Source organism: Sorex araneus, chromosome 3 (genome assembly GCF_027595985.1).
Source record: "Sorex araneus isolate mSorAra2 chromosome 3, mSorAra2.pri, whole genome shotgun sequence".
NCBI lineage: Eukaryota > Metazoa > Chordata > Mammalia > Eulipotyphla > Soricidae > Sorex > Sorex araneus.
Window position 1 is genome coordinate 114,220,100 of NC_073304.1, and position 19,958 is coordinate 114,240,057.

Here is a 19,958-nt window from a genome sequence, read left to right on the forward strand (position 1 = left end):
TTCCAAGAAGCTAGAGAGACAAGCAAGAACAACAGGGTTAATAAACTAAGAGAATGTAGATACTTTCTGAGGAAGAATCAAGCAAAATCCCATAGCTTGTTTAGCAGCTGATCCCCTTACTTTTCCTCTGGAAAGGTTTCTCATAAATTCTCTTTTTCACTTTGTAGTCATGAGTGGTCATTACTTTTATGCAAGATAATGGACACAGTAGAGCTGGGTTCCTCTGAGGAAAACAAGAAAATGTACAAAGCTGATACGATCATATTTAGAGTGTGAGATATGCTATTAAGAGTTCAGGGCAATGGGGGAGAAGGACACTAAACTGCATGGCCAGAAAACACCTCTCTAAGGCATTGTCTACTTAGACTTATCCTCGTGATGATCTGGAAGAGCATTGCAAAAATATCTGGGAAGACTCTGATCTTGGAGTGAACTGGGCATTGTTCATGAAGCAGAGGTGTGATGTGGAGGGCACAAAGATGGGGATTGGAAGTGAAATGAATAGAGCCTAGATCATGTTAAATTTTCCAGCACAAAATAAGGAACCTGAACTACATATGCAGGAATGGATAAGAGATGGAAGGCTTCTCGCAGTGAGTTATGTCTGTAGAGATTGTTGATTGCTTTCTAGCTGAAGGATGGTGGGCATGAGTGGGCTGCCAGCCTCTAGTGCAGGACAAAGATCAGCTGGGGGTCTTGTGGTCAAGCTAGCAATAATAATTGTTTGGACTATGATTCTAGCTGTGAAAAGGGAAAAGGTGAGTTATTTATGATACAGTTAAGAGGAAAATCAGTAGCATTTGCTTGTTTACTTAGAAAAATGGCTTGTTTACATTTTGGATCCTCCTACTTAAAAAGAAGATCTTTGAAGCAGTACCATTGCCCGTTTTTCTTTCGGGGTCAAGATTGTGATGGGTAGATGCAAAATAAACTTGGTTGCACATGGCCAGCATGAGTGGATGAATGAATGATAGATAGATGGATTGATGGATGATGGAGGGTTAGACACCTGAGTGGAGGGTAGATGAATGGACATATGGATTAACAGATTAATGAGGGATGGATGGATGATGGATGGATGGACAGACAAATAGAGTATGTGTGTATGGGCAGATGGATGATGGATTAGCTGAATGGATGGATGGTGGCTGGATGGATAAATGGACAGATGAATGGAAAATTGATGAATGCGCACATGGAGAATGGATGAATGAATAGATAGAAGGTTAATGGATGGATGATGGACAGATGAATTGGTGATGGGTGGATGGATAGAAGATGGATGAATGGATGAAAAGATGAATAGGTAGTTATCCTACTTTGAATATAAAGTGATGTTACTGTCTGCCAGACAAGAAGTAGAACTGGGATAAGTTGGAGATCAACCTCCCTGAATTGATAGCACCAGAAATATTTGAAAAAGTCAGCAAGGACTGTTTATAAGACAGGACAAACAAAAACCAAGGGGCCTCTGAGAGCAGAAAGACAGTGTCCTCCTGCCGCTGGTAGGGAGGGGCTGAGTCACTGTGCCCAAAGGGAAGAGCTTGTGGTTCAGCAGCTATGGAGGCTCCAAGGATGAAAGAGGGACTCAGAATTGACAGCAGGGTGCAGGACTACGCACGGGGGGTGGGAGGTCTGCCCCACTTCACCGAATTATCTACTGACTCAGTTTGCACTCTCAGGAGGTCTAGGACCTTAACAGGCCACATTAAAGTAAGTACTCTTTAGGATTTGCATAGAGGTGGAAGGATTGGAAACAGACTTACAGTAACTTATTTTTTTTTTTGTATTTAAAGATTAAGGTACTAAAGGAGATGGGAAATAAGAAATTAGATAATGTTGGTAGACTCTGTCATGGATGTATCGGCTTTTCTGCTTTCTCAGTCCTTTATTCTGATGTCACATTCTTTGCATTAATCTCCTGAGTTGTTTCTGTCCTAAGAAGCTCAGCTATACCTATGCTGAGAATTCTATACCTGTTTCCCATTTCTTTGGACTTTTCTTTTGTGCTCTTCATCCCTTTATCCTGGATGAAGAGACCTCTGTTTGATAGTTTTGCATTTTTACATTTTTTGTAAAATTTTACAAATTTTACACTGATTTGTAGGTAACTGTGTCTTCTATTTCAGTGATATTTCAATACTTTGTTGTTGAGAAAGTTAATTTATTCAGTATCTAGGTCTGAAAAATATAAAAAAAATTATTGTGCAAGTAGTCAACCCCAGCTTCATCTCCAGCATCACAGATGGTCTCCCAAGCACAGGCCAGGAGTAAAACCCTGAGCTCTGCTGGGCGTGACCCCCAAACAAACAAACTAGACATCTAGTTGTTTTGTTGTTGAAGACATATTTTTACAGATATTTATTTTTTAACTTTTTCTAAAGTTGTTTTTGGTATATCGAGTATGCCACGGGTAGCCTGCCAGGCTCTGCCGTGCATGCGAGATATTCTCTGTAACTTGCCGAGCTCTCTGAGGGGGCGCAGGAATCAAACCAGGGCCAGCAGTATACAAGGCAAACTACCCACTGTGCTATTGTTCCAGCTCACAAATGAAGTACAAAGTGAAATTCCTTTTCCCCTTTCACTCAGATGGCTGCCCGGAAGCCTAGGTAAAATTCATGACCCTGGTGTATGCTTCCAAACACCTAGATATTTAGGGATTATTATTAATGTGAAGTATGAAAATGATTTTGTGGTAATGGTAAGAAATAATATCAATCTTTCAAAGATTCATGCAAAAATATTTATATATAAAATTGAACGACTTGAGTTGTAGCAAAATTATATGAGGGTGGGTGAAAAATGAAACAAAACTGTCTATGGATAATTGTTGAAGGCAGGCGTAAGTATGTGGCAATATAATACAGTATTTGGTTTACTGCTTTATGTTAGAGTTTTTCTATATGAAATACCAAAATTCATAAAAAATCTGTATGTGTATTCACCAGCTTATAAACCAAATTATTTATGATGTCATTTTGAATAAATGTCCAAAGTTGAGACATTTTCAGTGAACTACATATTGTAGGTATGCTATATGCATTATCTATTTATTCATTATGATTCCTAGGTCCTACCAATCAGATTATTAACCCACTGAGATAACTTTTGGAAATATTTAAATCACAGAATTTTAAGAAAACAACTAAAAACAGAAGGAGGTCTTTTATATATGATTCATATATATAAATATATAGATATTTTTGGGCTCAACCTGTACAAGATGTTAATGATCTCTTATACAGGGGATTAATGTCTCCAAGGTGAGGTACAATAATTTTCACACACTTTCCTCTAAGAAAGACTTTATGGATCATTTTTAGTTGAAAATTCATAACAAAATAATTTATTTAGCATCTGCCTTTGGGACAGGCTCGGGTGGTGGTGGGAAAATTCAAAATAATGATGGTGGAAAGGCGTAATGATGGCAGGACTGGTGTTGGAAATAGAATGCAATAAATGATTACATTCAACAACTTTATGGAAATACAATTTTAAAAAGTTACAAAAATGCAGACACAGCCTATTACTGATCTTCCCTTGTTAACAATCCCCTGAGTTCTGAAAAATGGCAAATATGAAGGTAAGTTAATCTACTCAGCTTCTAAACTCCCTTGTCCACAAATAGTCGCTTACCCTCATTCCCCCTCTAGTCTCAGTCTCTAACTAAAACTTTCAAACACCAAGAAGAAGGAATATTATGAGTCACCTATCGGGTATAACCCATGGAGGGACTGCACCAAAAACATTAACAACAAGTCTCGAAATGGAGACGTTACTGGTGCCCACTCAAGCAAATTGATGAGCAAACGGGATGACAGTGATACAGTGATACTTCATTTGTACTGGGCTGGAGTAATAGCACAGCGGGTAAGGTGTTTGCCTTGCATGTGGCTCACCCAGGTTCAATTCTTACATCCCTCTCAGAGAGCCCAGCAAGCTACCGAGAGTATCTTGCCCCCATGGCAAAGGCTGGCAAGCTACCTGTGGCGTATTTGATATGTCAAAAACAGTAACAAAAGTCTCACAATGGAGACGTTACCGGTGCCCGCTCGAGAAAATCTGTGAGCAACTGGATGAGAGTGATACAGTGAACGTTGTTTTAATGTATCTTCAGGTGCCAGTCTGCTAGGAAATTTTGAAAGATTCTTTCATGTCAGACTTTTCCAACTGTGGTTCTTGATCTGGTGATCTTTGAACTTGAGGTTTCCTGGTGGCTTTTAAGAGTGCTGTGTGCTTAGTGTGGGTCTCTGGGGTGTTCTGGGTGTGCAGTGAGCATTTCTGTCTGAGAACTTATGGCTATGGTACAAGCTCTTTTTTAATTGAATTACTGTGAGATACAATTACAAAGCTTTCGTGACTGAACTTCAGTCATACAATGATCTAACAATGATCTAACTCCACCAGTGTACATTTTTCACTACCAATGTCTCCAGTATCCCTCCCGCCACCCCCACCCCATCCTCTGCCTCTATGGCAGCCAATTTTGTTCTTTCTCTCTACTTTTGGGCATTATGATTTACAGTAAAGATACTGAGAGGCCATCATGTTTGGTTCTTTATCATGATCTTTTTCAGCACACATCTCCCATCCCAAGTGATCCCGCCAACCATCATTGACTTGGTGATCCTCTCTCTATCCCAGCTTGTTAAGCAGGCTTCCAACCATGGAACACTCTCCCTGGCTCTGTCTCTACTATCCTTGGGTATTCGTCTCGTATTATGTTATTTCATATTCCACAAATGACGGATTCCGTATTCCACATTCTATGTCTGCCCCTCTCTGATTCATTTCACTTAGCATGATATGGAGACAACCTCTTCTTTCTAGGTTTCCAGTCCTTTCAGGGTATTGCTTTACAATTAATATGTGCATATATATATACACACACATATATATGCTGCTGTTTCCATCTCAACCAATCAGAGTGATTTCCCCAGCCTCCCTGAGCCTGGGAGTTGGCCACCTTCTATTGAACAATTGTTTTCTTCTTCACTACAGTCTCCCCATACTACTGGCCCCACTAACCTTTGTCTTTGTGAAATTCAGCACTGTTACGTATTTATCCAGGGCATTTCTGATACCATGTAATCATTATTTATATACATTTAACTCAACATATAGTTCTTATACAAATGTGAAATTACATTTCCCAGCTCTGCCAAGTTAATTTCCAACAGAGTACTTACTTTTCATTTTGTTTCAAAATACATTTTCTGGTTTCCTCTTCTGCATTATAATTGTACCTTCTTTTTTACTTCTTGTTCTCATGATATTTTAGTGTGTTTCCTCTTTATTGTTACTTTAGTGAAACTTTGAGAGAGCACGAAATAAAGCATTCTGTTCAGACTACTATGTATAAGCCAGAATACACTGAATTATTATTTTAATCAATAAATTAATGATATGTATTGGTATTTTAATGAAGAATTTAGGCATCTTAGCCTCAGTGAGATTATTTTTTCTTCTGTACTTTGAGAGTCAATTTCTGTTATTAGATTTATATTTAATTCAGGCTCTTGTACCATAGGTTTCCATTTTTTTAGCATTTCAATAAAATATAAATATCTTAAGTATCTTAAGTAATTTAATAATAAGTCATATGGGTGAAAAATCATGGGGGTAGGTTCATTGCTTTACAGTTTGTATCTCAATTGTTATTTTATAAAGATTTTCCATTTTTGTTATATCAACCTTTAAAATAAAAGCTTTCTGAGGGCTGGAGCGATAGCACAGTGGATAGGGCATTTGTCTTGCACGCGACTAACCCGGGTTCGATCCCCAACATTCCATATGGTTCCCTGAGCACCGCCAGGAGTAATTCCTGAGTGCAGAGCTAGGAGGAACCCCTGAGCATTGCTGGGTGTGACCCCCCCAAAAAAGCAAAAAAAACCCAAAATATAAATTTTCTGAAAGTCATCCCTTCTCTCAGGTTTTCTGTTTTTTTAAATATATAATTGTGCATGTCTTTTTGCTATTAGTTTCTTTATGAGATCAACCCAGTACTTTATTTTATTTTGTTCATTGTTATTCTTTGTCGTCATAAAATGATTTGGAATATCACTTTTTGTCTTTATTCATTTTCTGATTATTCAATTATAAACACTAAAATCTACCTCTTAGTGGTTACTAAGGTTCCTTTTTCTCTAAGAATTTAAGCTAGATGCATTATTTTACATGTAGTTTATTATTATACTTATTGATTTCTTCTAACTTATTGTTTGCTGGCATGTTTATTATAAGTTTAAGTATAGAGGTAGCATGCTTTGGCAGTGTCACTGTCACTGTCACTGTCATCCCGTTGCTCATCGATTTGTTTGAGCGGGCACCAGTAGCGTCTCTCATTGAGAAACTTATTGTTACTGTTTTTGACATATCCAATACTCACTGGTAGCTTGCCAGGCTCTGCTGCGCGGGCTCCATACTGTCCGTAGCTTGCCGGGCTCTCTGAGAGGGGCAGAGGAATTGAACTCGGGTTGGCCGAGTATTACTACCAATTTTAGGTTAGTCATATGATTATTCGGGTAAAGGGATATTTGCTAACTCTATGGGGAAAAAGAAATTAGGTACTGTTGAAACACTTTTAACCAAGATAAGAAAGGTCATCAATTCGTATATTGAACAAGTTATAGGTGAAAAAATAAAAGATAACCCAATCCAGTAGTCTCCAAATTGGGCTGTACATTTCTCTCATTTGCAGAATTTTAAAAAATGTGGTGCTCAGGCTGCACCCTAACAAACTAAATAAAAATATCTAGAGTTTGGCTTTCAGGATTCAGGACCACTTTAAAATCCTCAGGTGATAGCAATGGGACAAACTCCTTGTTCCCTGTCCTCTCAGCATCTAGTGTGACCAAAAGCAATGGAAACTTCTTTAAAATGTAGACCCACTGATTTAGAGTCTGCATTCACAAAGCCAAGGTGGGCATACGGAAATTGGCTAGTGGGTCTTCAATGTAGAGTATTAAACTGGATCCCATGACTTCTTATTGGAATAGACTTTTAGTGGGCTGCAGCCACATCTATACCATTGCCTGCTGTTTACATCAGCATGGGCAGATGTGACAGGACCTAACGCCTGTATTATGATCATTTAGAGAAAGCTGGCTAGCCTTCTCAACTGGTGGGTCATTAGACTTTCTTGAAAGCTCTGCCTGGCTGCACCCCAGGTACACACTCAGAATAAAAAGGAGATTCACATAGCAGTGGTTCTTACAGTTTTCACATAATTTCAATGTGCAACTAATAAAGCTCAGATCCAGAGTCCTTCAGGGACAAATAGAACATGTAAAGGTGTTTTACTTTATTTATTATTAGTGTTTTTGATTTTGGGCCATACCCAGTGCTCTTTGGGGACTACCCCTCACCCCATACTCACTCAAGGTTGCTCCTGGTGGTTCGCAGATAACCATGAGATACACTCCAGTCCTTTGATAGATCTTCAGCCTCTGTAGATGTATTTAGTTACATTTTTTAATTTTAATTGAGGGGGCTGGAGTGATAGCACAGCAGCTAGGGTGTTTGCCTTGCACCCGGTCGACCTAGGTTCAATTCCCAGCATCCCATATGGTCCCCCAGTCACTGCAGAGTTCCTGAGTGCAGAGCCAGGAGGGATCCCTGAGCATCGCTTGGTGTGACCAAAACAGCAAAAGAGAAAAAAATGAATTACCATGAGATATAAATTTACAAAGCTGCTCATGATCGGGTTTCAGTCATACAATGTTCCAACATCCATCCTTCCACCAGGTACATTTCCTACCACCAATGTACCCAATTTGCCTTCTGCCACCCCCAGCTCCTGAGCTTCTTTCTTCTTCTTCTCTCTCTCTTTCTCTCTCTCTCTCTCTCTCTCTTCCTCCCCCTTTTCTCCCCCCTCTCTTCTTTTGGGCATTATGGTTTACAGCACAGAAATAGAGACCATCATGTTTGGTCCCTTACGCACCGTAGATGTATTTTTTAAATCTGTTTTTATGCTGGTAGTAGTCATATTTGAATATTAAAGAGAAACAGTGAATCACTGACTACTAAATTTGATCGTTTAACAGAGTCAGAATTTGAAAAAACAGAGCAAACCAACATTTACCTGAGGCAAAATTTTATATTTAGAAATAAAAAATTAAGCAGAATTTAAAGAAGATATATTAATAAAATAACACTCAGTAAATTATTAACTGATAATGAAATGAATGTATAATGAACATCACTTGTCAAGGAAGGAAAATTAAATAAAACCTTATGAGTTCCTATTTGGAATTGGCAAGTATCAAATTAGGATTCTTACTCTCTGTCTCTTTCTCCCCCATGCCCTCTCCTCCCTCCCTTCCTTCCTCCCCTCCTTCCTTCTTTAGCACAATATTTAATCTGGGGGAATGGGGGGGTGGTTTTATCTACAGATGAAACTGAAAATTTCAGGTTAGCTCTGAAAGATAATTGTAGTGTTGGAAGTGCTCCTTAAGTATGAGTGGTTGAAATTGGAAAACAAAAATCTCTTAAGGGAAGTGGTTACAAGTTTGGGCTTTGCACAGTGAGACAAATTTGGGTTAAAACCTGACTCTGTCACTCATAAATTGGATGCTGGCCACACACTTTAGTCTTTCTAGTCTTTAATTCTTTTCTTCTGGGGATGGATTAAATAAGAACGAATTTGACATAGGGAAACTTAAAAATGGTAGATAGTTATTTTTCATAATTGTCAAACCATCACCAATATTTAAAATAGAATGCTGTGTGATTATGTGTATGTCTTGCTTATCCATTATTTATCTTGAAGGGGATCCCTGCTTGCTTTTGTTGGAAACGCTGTGAGAGTTAGAATGGGTTGACTTTTAGTAGGAATATAGGACCTTCTGGCTTGTTGCATTAGATTTTTCCCACCCTTATTTAAATTTTATTTATTTTGGTTTTGGACCACACCAGGCAGTACTTAGAGCTTACCTTTCGACCTGTTCTCAGGGATAGGTCCAAAGGACAGGTCAAAGGACAGGTAGGCTTGGGGGACCATGTGGGGTACCACCCATCAAATCTGGGTTGGCCACATGTAAGGCAAGAACCTTACCCTCAGCATTATCTCCCCAGACCCTCCTTATTTTCATATGTTTCAATGAAAAAACATTTTCTTCTATTACATTTTTAAGTTACTTAAAAATGTGGCTTAAGGGCGGGAGGGGCAGTACAGGAGTTAAAGCATTTTTCTTGCATTGTAGCCTGTGAACAAAGGGTCAGGAATAGCCTCCGAGCACCACTGGGTATGGCCCCAAACCAGTGTGATTTAAAACGACATCACTGAGAGACAAATGTTATAAGTTTGAGTGATTTGTATTCTATTTTTGTACCAATAAATGGAAAACTATACATAACATGTAATATAACTCATTATATTGGCATAGTAAAACATAGTAAACTACGTATAAATTCACACAGGATTTTCAGGATGAAACCCTTAGTGGTTAACACATTTTATGCCCCATGTCCTCATTTCCATGCTAACTGGTCATCTTTGTTAACTTTAGTTCCATTGATATACTGCAGAAGCACAGATGGAGTCAGCTTTCTCCACTGGACTGGATGCTTAAGGCAATAATAGTTTGTTAAAACTTCACTTTCCACCACCTTGACCTCAATGTGATTTAATAAGATTGGGGGAGTTCTTTGAAAATGTTCTGCACAGAAATACATTTTCTGAGTGCATGGATATTTGAGGAATTTTTTTATTGTTGCTTTACTGTTGAATAACTATTTGACTGGGTATAAACATTAGGGAACAGGCTCTGCCTGTCTTAAAATTCAGTGTTGCCCAATTTTTATTGAAGGTTTCGCTCTATACTTTGATCTGAATTTCTTTCATTGATGGCAATTCTGTCTCCATGCTGATATTTAATTATCTTTTCCTATATATTTGAAATGTTAAAGGAGAAAATAAACCTGATACTTGATTGGCATTGGTTTTGAGAACTGGTCATTTATTTCACCTTCTGTTTCCAAGTTCATTCTCATTCTGCTCTGGCCATTACTTATGATTGTCCTGTGGTTTATTCTTTACTTTGAAAGAATTTTATTCATTGGTTGGCTCTCTGTGATCTTTTTCCTCGCTTTCCCGTATTTTCTCTGCTTTCTGAGGTTACTTCTCAATCCTGTGCTCTGCCACAAATTCCATTCTCAGCTGTGCGAAATCAGCCTTTCATCAGTTGGGGAAGGACTGTATTTTTGGCACCTGAGCCTTTTTATTCCATCAACATCCTTTTCATCCCTGTATGATCCTGTTTAATAAAAGTAATATAAATATCATTTAGAACAGAAGTGGACTATTTTCTGAAAAAGTCTCTGTTTTTGAAGGTAAATTCGTGAAGGTAAATCCCTTTCAGATGAGAAGTTTTCCTTTTGAGCCATTAACTTGTGGTCCTCTTGCACAGTCGGATCCCCGGGGGCTTTTCCTTGTTCTCTTATGCTTGACCCATCAGTACAAATTGAGCCTGATGTGAGGCTGGGCTTCTGTTCTGTCTCCTCCCCAAAGTCGTCCTGGGCTCCCTGGTAAATCAGTGTGGCTTCTGTCTACCTCTCGCTGTCCCATTCTTTATTCTGTTCTTCCCAGGACAGAATAAAATCTGGCCCATTAGCTGTGAGCTCTTCTGAACTTACTCCACACTCTTTGTGGCTTGCTAATAAAATGCTCTCAGAAAAGATGTAAGAGATAAGTCCTTTTGGAGGAGGGCATGAACTGAAGTGTCTCAATGCTATGATAAACAGTATTTTGTTGGAATTTCTCTTGCACAGTGGCTCCACAGTAGAGCCGCAAGAGTGACAAGTCTTAACTCTTGAACTGCATCTCAGAAGAAGTGTGTTTCCCCCAGAGCTATGAAGACTCAGCAGAGATTTGTATTTCTTTAGCTATTGGTTTTATCTCTTCCTCCAGGCCCCTCTCTCTTCTACCATCTAGGAAGGACCCACTTTTCTTTTCCTTTCAAGAGAAGCTGCTGATTTAGAAAGGACAGACTTTTAGCTTGATGTCTAGTGAAGTGGAGTTAAATCTGTTTTGATTTCTGAGGCTGCAGGATGCGATATTTTCTTGATTTTTTTAACCTTTTTTTTTAATTGGGAGAAAAATATCAAAATATCAAGCCATGATATTTTGAACAGATAATGTACAGGTTACATTCTTCATTTTTCTCACTTTCTTCCCAGTGGTGCTCAAGAACCAGGAATACTCCAGCAATAATGCTTGGTGGGTGGTGTAGACCAAGTGACTTGGCATTCTGTTCTGGCTATGTGGTGCTGCTTGGGCCATGGTTCTTGGGGAGCCCTCAGGGCTGTACCCAACAATGCTTGGAGTGATGGGCGCCACTGGGGATTTGGTGCCAGGCTTTAAAGTCATGGTTCACCCATCCGAGTCCTTTCCCTGGCCCTCTACCCTACTGTTCTTGTATCAGGAGGAAGATAAGGATGTTTGGTTATCCGATTTGTGTCTGATCTGTTCTGAGCACAAAAGTTATCCCAAGCTTTTCCTTATAGTTTTCAAAGACAAAATCCTCTCTGAGAACTAAGTAACTGAGAAACTGCTTTAAACCAGACACAGGCAAGTGAGAAACCTCATCAGACTGAGCTTTTGATCCAGACCTATCTCTGCTCTGGCTCCATAAATTTCTTTTCAGGAGAAATTCAGCTCACTACTGATGTTACAGCAATCAGGAATCAAGACAAGGGCCTGTTTCCAATGCACCAGAAGGTTCAGCCCCTAGAAATACTCTCTCCTCCCTTCTTTCTCCTCTCTGTCTCTCTCTCTTTCTCTTTCATCTCTCCCTTTCTTTCCTCTTTTCTCTTTTCATTTATTCTTTTATATTTTTCTTTTTCTTTATTTCTTTTCTTTCTTTCTCTAATTCTTTCTTCTTTTTCTTCCTCTCTTTTCTTTCTACTTTTCATTCTTCCTTCCTTTCTTCCTTCCTTTCTTTCTTTCTTTCTTTCTTTCTTTCTTTCTTTCTTTCTTTCTTTCTTTCTTTCTTTCTTTTTATTTCCTTTTTTCCTTTTTCTCTTTCTTTCTTTCTTTCTTTCTTTCTTTCTTTCTTTCTTTCTTTCTTTCTTTCTTTCTTTCTTTCTTTCTTTCTTTCTTTCTTTCTTTCTCTTTCCTCTTTTTATTTCTTTCTTTCTCTCTTCTTTCTCTCTCCTCTTTCTGTTTTCTCTTTCTTTCTTTCTTTCTTTCTTTCTTTCTTTCTTTCTTTCTTTCTTTCTTTCTTTCTTTCTTTCTTTCTTTCTTTCTTTCTTTCTTTCTTTCTTTCTCTCTCTCCCTTCCTTCCTTCCTTCCTTCCTTCCTTCCTTCCTTCCTTCCTTCCTTCCTTCCTTCCTTCCTTCCTTCCTTCCTTCCTTCCTTCCTTCCTTCCTTTTCTTCTTTCTTCTCTCTTTGCTTTCTCTTTTCTTTCTCTTTCTTCCTCCTTCCCTCCCTCCTTCCCTTCCTTTTTCATAGTTTAGGTTGTATGGTTGCAATCATGCTAACCTTTACCATCTTCCAGTACCAAAGCACTGTAGTTTATTATCATCAGAGTTCCCAAGAGTTCCACCCCCCCACCAGTCCTATGTCATCTCTCTCACTCCCTTCCCCACTATCCTTGCCCCTGCTTGGTGATCTTCATTTTGTAATCCAAAGCCCAGGGTATGTCATCATTCTATACTATCTATTCCCTTGCTTTGTTTCTGTACATACCACAGATAAGTGAGATCATCCGATATTACCCTCCTTCTCACTTAATTCACTTAACATGATGCCTTCTGATTCTATGCAATCTGTATCCAACTGCAAGCCTTTATCTTTTTTTGTTCAGCTGAATAAATAATATTTCATTTTAGATACATTACCATTTCTATATTCACCTATCTGTCATTAGATATTTGAGGTGTTTCCATATTCTATTCTATTTATTATTTAAGTGAACATAGGAATGCCTATATCTTTTTGGGATTAATGTTTTTGTGTTTTGGGGGTTTTGGGGGATGCCAAGAAGTGAAATTGTTGTTTTCCATGGGGGCAAACTGGACAATATTCCCACCAATAGTGCATTATGCTTCCTTTCTCAGCACATTCCTGCCAGCACTGGTTGTTTCCAGCTTTTTCCTGCCTTCAGTCCTGGCCACCAGTGACCCCGGGGCAGAGTTTGTGCCTCCAAACATGCATTGAAAATAACGCTTCTTCATTTCACTTCTCTTTCCAGGCCTGAGATTTCTACGAGCTCTCCGACTGATACAGTTTTCAGAAATTTTGCAGTTTCTGAACATCCTTAAAACAAGGTAAGATGTTCTTTTGCATGCTCTCCCCCACCCACTCTCTGATGTCGGTAGCAGGTCCCACACCAGGCAGAGTCCTGTCACTCACCCTGGCACCTGCAACTCGAGATCCGCTGAAACTCAGCCAGGATCTGGTTTCTCCCCTCCCCCCCCAGGGCTGGGGCTTAGCGGTAGGAGAGACACAGCTGTGCAGGGGTGGTGGACCTGGCCTGCTTGCAGGGTGCATGCTGGACTGCACGGACATCAGGGCGGCACACAAGGATGAGGGAAGGAGTTGTCCGTCAGTGGGAAGTCCTTGCTCCCTGACTCTAAATCACCCCCGTGTTACATCACTAAGTAAGAAATTGAACCAGGCCATAAAAGCAATAGCAGCAATGCTCTGGGAGAGGCAATCACAGGCCTCATACAGCAAACAGAAAATCATTTCATTTCAAAGTACATTTTAGCTGTGCATTTTATAGCCAGTGCAGCCCCTGGGGCTGGCTCTGTGAATTGCCTTTTGGGGAATACCTGAAGACCTCCCGCCAAATGCACCACAGTGACTTCTGTTAACTGTGTTATGATCTAGAAAACCCTCCTCCTGAACCAGGAGGGAAAATCCCCCTGAGGTCTTATTCCTCGTGACTGGTGTGTTCACAGCGCTGGCCTGAGCCCAGGCCTGCCTTGATGAATAAACTAATAAAGGAAGTTCGGCGCTGGCTAATGGAGCAGAAGGGCCAGTCATAAGCTCCTCTTATAGGAAATTACACTTTCAGAGGCACATGGCCAGTGTTCTGTTTCCTCTTTGGTCAGCCTTAACGTGTGTGATAAGTGATTAAAAACAGGACACCTCTCTCTTTTTTGTAGGGGGAGGCATACCAGGTGGCACTCAGGGGGTGCTTCTGGTGCTGCCTGGGGGGAACATATGCAGTGCTGTAGATCCATCAGGGTCCCTTGTGGGCAAAGGAAAGTGCCCTGCCCACTAGACTATCTCCCGGCCCGTCTCTGTATTTTGTGATTTATACTAAAGACACCTCCATGAGTCCTGGGAGTCAGATTTTGTGTTGTTTTCCCAGTAACTGAGGCTGTGACTCACTTTTCCAAACCTGTCACATCCACTCAACAAAGAGGACAGGACTTGGCTTTTCTTTTGGCTTCTAGTGACTTCGTTAGTTTATGTCTGTTTCGGGTTGATTTCCCCTCTCTGACTAGCCAGCTGTATGGATGTGAGATGCATTTGTTGTAAAAGTTAAAAAGAGCATCTCATAGAATTTTTTCAATAAATGTTCTCATGCCCTGCAACTTCATTGACCTGAGATCAAACTTATTGGTTCACTTATTGATGTACGGTGAATCAGTGTCACTCTTCATATTTCCTCTGTTGTGACAATGACCTCAATTTGTATCATTTTTTGTTTTTTGGGATCTTTGACCATACTTGGCAGTGCTCAGGACTTACTCCCAGCTCTGAGCTTAAGGATCACTCATGGTGATGTTCAGCAGGCCTTATTAGGTACTGGGGGTTGAATCTGAGTCAGCTAAGTGCAAGGCAAGCTCCCTACATGCTGTACTATCTCTTTGGCTTCATTTTTAGTTATTTTTAAATTTAATTTTATTTTATAAAGTAGTTCACAGTATTTGATTACATTTAATATTTAATATTAAAAATAAGGGAGAGCCTGGCAAGCTCCCCGTGGTGTATTCACATGCTAAAACCAGTAACAATGCTGGGTCTCATTCCCCTGATCCTGAAAGAGCCTCCAGTGCAGCACTGTTGGGAAGGACGAGTAAAGTGAGGTTTCTAAAATGTCTGGGCTAGAACGAATGGAGATGTTACTGAGAACTTCTAGAGAAAATCTATGATCAATGGGATGATGATGAATATTCAAACACCAATTCCACCACCATTACACCTTTCTACCACCATATTTCGGATGTCTCCATCCTGAATTCCAACCCCTCCCCAAAGCAGAACTGAAATAATTTACTTTATATTGTTTGCTATGACTAATTCCCTGAAAATGATCCAAAAAAAGTTTCTTAGAGGAAAGTGTGTGAAGACTGTATTTCACCCAGGAGTCATTAAGCCCTTCTATACGAGATTACTAACATGTTGTTTAAGGTTGAACATGCATATCTATCTATCTATCTATCTATCTATCTATCTATCTATCTATCTATCTATCTATAAAATTATATTTCCCCCTAAGATTGTTTGCCTTCTGATTTAAGCCCCATCAAATGTGGTGTGCTACTCTTGGAATGTTAGTGGTGTGAGGTATGAGATGTCGAGCTGCTACAAATGTGGTTCACTCATGGGAGAGGCTTGATCTGAGCGTGTGGAGAATGGCCGTGAACTTGGTGGTGGCTGAGTTCTGGAGGTTTATGGCTGCTGGGGCTGGCTTCATTGGGGCAGGGCGAGCCTCATGCCCCCCTCCCCCCCACAGCCCCGAATGAAACAGCCTGGTGCGGGGTCCGGCAGAATGGCTATGGCATCTGATTTTAGGTCTTAAGAATGGAATTCCATGCAATGGATTTGTTAGTCTTGAATTAATCATGATTATTAATGCTGGCACGTCCCGCAGTGGGTGCTGGGCACCCATGCCAAGCACAGCACTATGGTCAAGAGACTTCAGAGTACCCTAGAGCAGGTGACGTCCCGTGGAGCCACACACAGTCTCTCTCATGCTCCTTCTCTTCCCTTGTTTATGCTTTCCTCAAATTAGGGAGCTTTTTATTCTTTATTCTTTATTTTATTTTTTATTGAGTCAGCATGCATTACAAGGTTATTCATGATGCATCTCAGGCATACAATGTTCCAACACAAGTCCCTTCACCAGTGTCCACTTCCCTCTACCAGTGTACTCAGGCCAGCTGTGTGCGACACGAGCATCTTAAACTCCTGTGCTATCGCTCTGGCCAAAGAACAGATCTGAGAAACAGAAAACACTGGCCATCAGGAGGCTGCAAGAGCTTGTGCTGGTGGAACAGAAACCACGAAGGGGCTTAGATGTGGGTATGACAGAGAGTTGAAGGCTCTTCAGCATGTGAGGATGTGGCTTGATGTTTCAGAAAACCCCACCATTTCTCTGATGAGAACAGTTCAGAGGATGGGAAGTGTCAGCTGCAGTGGGGGGTGGTGAGGAGAGAAAAGGAGAGGACAGGAGAAGAAGACAGGAGAGAGCAGGGGAGGAGGGAACAGGGGAGCAGAACAGGAGGAAACGGGAGAGAGCAGGAAGGAGAGGCCAGCAGGCATTTGGGAAAGAAGTAGCAGTGGTTGGTGCTGCTGCCACGCTATGCCTCGGGTTCAGAGCATCCTCACAGGATGCTGTTCCATGCATTCCCAGAGTGGGTGTTCTACATCCGACCAGCAGACGCTGTGAGAGAACAGGATAAGGTGATGGGCACCTGGCAGTCCCTCACCCAGAAATAAAGAAGAAACGTGTGGGCAGGTCAACCTCGTTTGGCATTTCAGAGCCAGACACGTGCACTTGTGAGATGCACCAACAGTAGAGCCGGTCTCCAGACACATGGGTGCTCCCACCAGTGTCAGCCTCCTGAATGTGGTCTCTGATGGAGGATGTTCTCTGCTCTTAGGTCTGACTCGCTGGTCCCTCCATGTGGACTCTTTCCCGGCTAGGGAGTGCTAGGGAGTGCAGGCCTGGAATGAGGAGAGCAGAAGGGGATTGTTTTTAGGACTTGTAGTTTCTTGTCCTGAGACCACTCCATGCCCCCACTCCAGGCACGAGAAAGCTCTGGACTCTGAAGACCTGTCACTCTTCTCTTGGGACGTGGCATTTGTCTCACACCCGGATTTTCGCCCTGATGCCTAGGGCCCTATGCTATGGCTTCTCTTGCTGGGCAGAGCATAGACCCCAGCCCATTTCCCTCCCCTTCCTCCCCCGCAGCTGGACGAGGTCTGAATTGCAGGGTAGAGAGAAAGTGCACCAGTTAATCGTGAGTCATTTGCACAGCACTTTTAGATGTCATTTGTTCCTGGGTTTAATTTGGAAAGCAGATTCCTAATACTCAGCATCTGTAATGATGCCCTAAAATTAATCCGATTTCTGTGCTGATGGTGGAACCTTCCAGCAACAATGATGAAATGTCCTACGCACAGAAGTACTCCCTTAAACACCCTTCCTATCCCTTAGGGATTAATCATTGCACATCTGGGTCATTTTTGCAAAGCTCCAAGAGGCTCAGAGATACTAGCAGTTTTCTTAACTCTGGAGCATCCCACTGGTCACTGGGGATGGGGTGTGGGTGAGGGCAGACATGACACACAGTGTTATCCAAGCTCCATGGTTCTGTGAATAGGGATGTGAAGCAACGTGGTAAAGACAGAAACAAGAGGGGCTTCCCTGACATACCCCCTTTGCTACCAGCTCCCTATCCCTCATCCAGTGCCACTGCCTATAGTCAGGACCCCCCCCCAGGGCTTTGCCCGGCAACAGAAGCCACAGAGGGTCCCACTCTGGACTTTCTATGAGGGAGAAGTTTGAGGACAGGATGTGACAGTGACTTGGCCACATCTAGGCTCAGCTCAGTGATTGCCAGAGTTGCTTCCTCTGAGATGTCCTATTGGGTGCATGTCCCAGTCTCTCATGGGACGGGTGTCCTCCCTGAGAGGGAAGGTTCTGGAAAGGCAGGGGGCAGAAAAGCAAGAGGAGCAGTCTTGCTTCACTCTAAAGATAGACTTAGAGAGATGGTTTGAAGCATTGCTTTGGCCTGTCTGTGCTGTCGTCCAGAGCTACAGACTAGGTGAGGTGGCGGGCAGGATCCATGACCTGTCTGCAGCAGGGAAAGCCACACTGTGACTCCTCTGGGCTTGCCCTGGTAAGCGTTCATCTGGCCGTGGGACCAGGAAGCTCTAGCCCTATGGGAGGAATCTCATGGTCAAGTCAACAGTGGATATCAAGCTCATGCCCTCTTTGCTCAGGCACAATTCCAGACCCACGTTCTACACCTGGCTAATTAGTAGGTTCTCGAAGCATTTTGCTCATCAATCAACCACTTCCTTGATAGACATGTGTCTGCCCCGCCTGTCCCTTCCCATGTTACTGCTGGCCCGGGCACAACACACACTGGCTGTGGGCAGACCCCAGTGGCGGGGCTGCAGGGATTGTGTTCAGTGTGTGTGTGTCGGGGTGGGGGGTGGAATTGAACTCTTGTCTCCATTCTCTCAGTGTCTTTCTCTATCTCTCACTGTCCTCATCTCCCTCCATCTCGTTCTGTTTCTCACTCCATTTCTCTCATCTGTCTCTCTGTCTCTGTTTACCTCGCTTTCCCTCTCTTCATCTCTGTTTAACTCTTTCCTCCTCTCTCTCCATCTATCTCTTCTCCATCTCTCTTCCTCTGTGTGTGTCTTCAGTTTTCACTCTATCTCTTTGTATGTGGGATTCATTCTCAGGCTGATTTTCTCAGCCAACCCCAAACTTACATTTTATAAACCCTAAACTTGGACCCAGTAAGACTCTTTCTGAGGCCAGAGTGATAGTACAGCGTATAGGGTTGACCTAGATTCAATCTCTGGCATCCCATATGGTCCCCTGGACACGGCTGGGAGTAATTCCTGAGCACAGAGCTGGAAGTAACCCCTGAACAATGCTAGGTGTGACCCCCAAACCAAGCAAAAAACCAAACAAACAAGTAGACCCTCCCACCCAGCTTCCATGCGTGCCTCTGAGGATCGTTCACTCTTGGATTGGGGCCTTCCTCCTTTGACCCCTGATCAGTAGAGGAAAAGAGCGGGGTTCAGGTGATCTTGAGGCGGAGAGGTAGCACAAAGAGAAGAGGGGCGTAACTCCCAGTGTGGCCGGCCCCCTGACAGGTTCTGTACACGTCAACCTCGGTATGAGGTCAACCCCAGTCCCGGCCCTGCTCCCCCAAGCCAGCTCCTGAACGCCTGGAAGCCACCGAAGATCATTAAAGCTCATCGACCAATTCATGGCAACAGTGATGGGCCCGAACCAAAGAACCAGTGCTAGAAATGGGAAGAAAGCTGTGCATGGGAAACACTGGCGGTGACCCCAGGCGGGGCTGGACATGGCCGAGAGAGACATGAGCTGCCCTCTGGTGTGCTCGTGGACCAGCAGGCAGAAGACTGGTCTGACTGAGAAGTGAACGTGTGTGTCTGCCTCTCCTTCCCAGGGCCAAGGCAGGAGAAAGCAAGAGCGCCGGTTTCCTGCTCAGCTCCATGAACAAAGATAGGAGACAAGAGAATCCCCCGATACTTGCCCCAGCACCACTGCCCAGAGGCCCATCAGGGACCTGCAACCTTGGGTCCATTTCTTAACCTCCAGATACCCATAGTGTTTCAGGATGATGGAGGAGTGAGCACTTAGAAAGAGTCTGCTAGAGCGAGCAAAGCAAGTGTGTTCCATTTATATGCCCATGCCCTTTGGCTCACAATTCGAATTCTGAGAAGGAGTGGGGAGAGGGCAGAGGCAGCCAGAGCAAAGGCCCTTTTAAATTTTTTTTGCTTTTTGGGTCACACCCATCGATGCACAGGGGTTACTTCTGGCTCTATGCTCAGGAATTACTCCTGGAGGTGCTGGGGAATATATGGGATGCTGGGAACTGAAACCAGGTCGTCCGTGTGCAAGGCAAACGCCCTACCCACTGTGCTATCGCTCCAGCCCCCAGCTCCCCTCTTTAGGGTACAATGGAGTTGGAAATACCAGAGTCAGGGGTTGAAAGCAACAGGACCC

At 42.4% G+C, this 19,958-nt stretch overlaps 1 protein-coding gene across 21 annotated transcripts in view; it reads left to right on the forward strand.

Annotated features, from left to right (window-relative positions):
- KCNMA1 (potassium calcium-activated channel subfamily M alpha 1) overlaps positions 1-19,958 on the forward strand; it is a 767,652-nt gene that overhangs the window by 468,818 nt on the left and 278,876 nt on the right. For all 21 annotated transcript variants that reach the window (XM_055131433.1, XM_055131423.1, XM_055131426.1 and 18 more), the window contains one exon: positions 13,194-13,269. In XM_055131433.1, the coding sequence (XP_054987408.1) occupies positions 13,194-13,269 (76 nt within the window). The remainder of the gene's footprint in view (positions 1-13,193; positions 13,270-19,958) is intronic.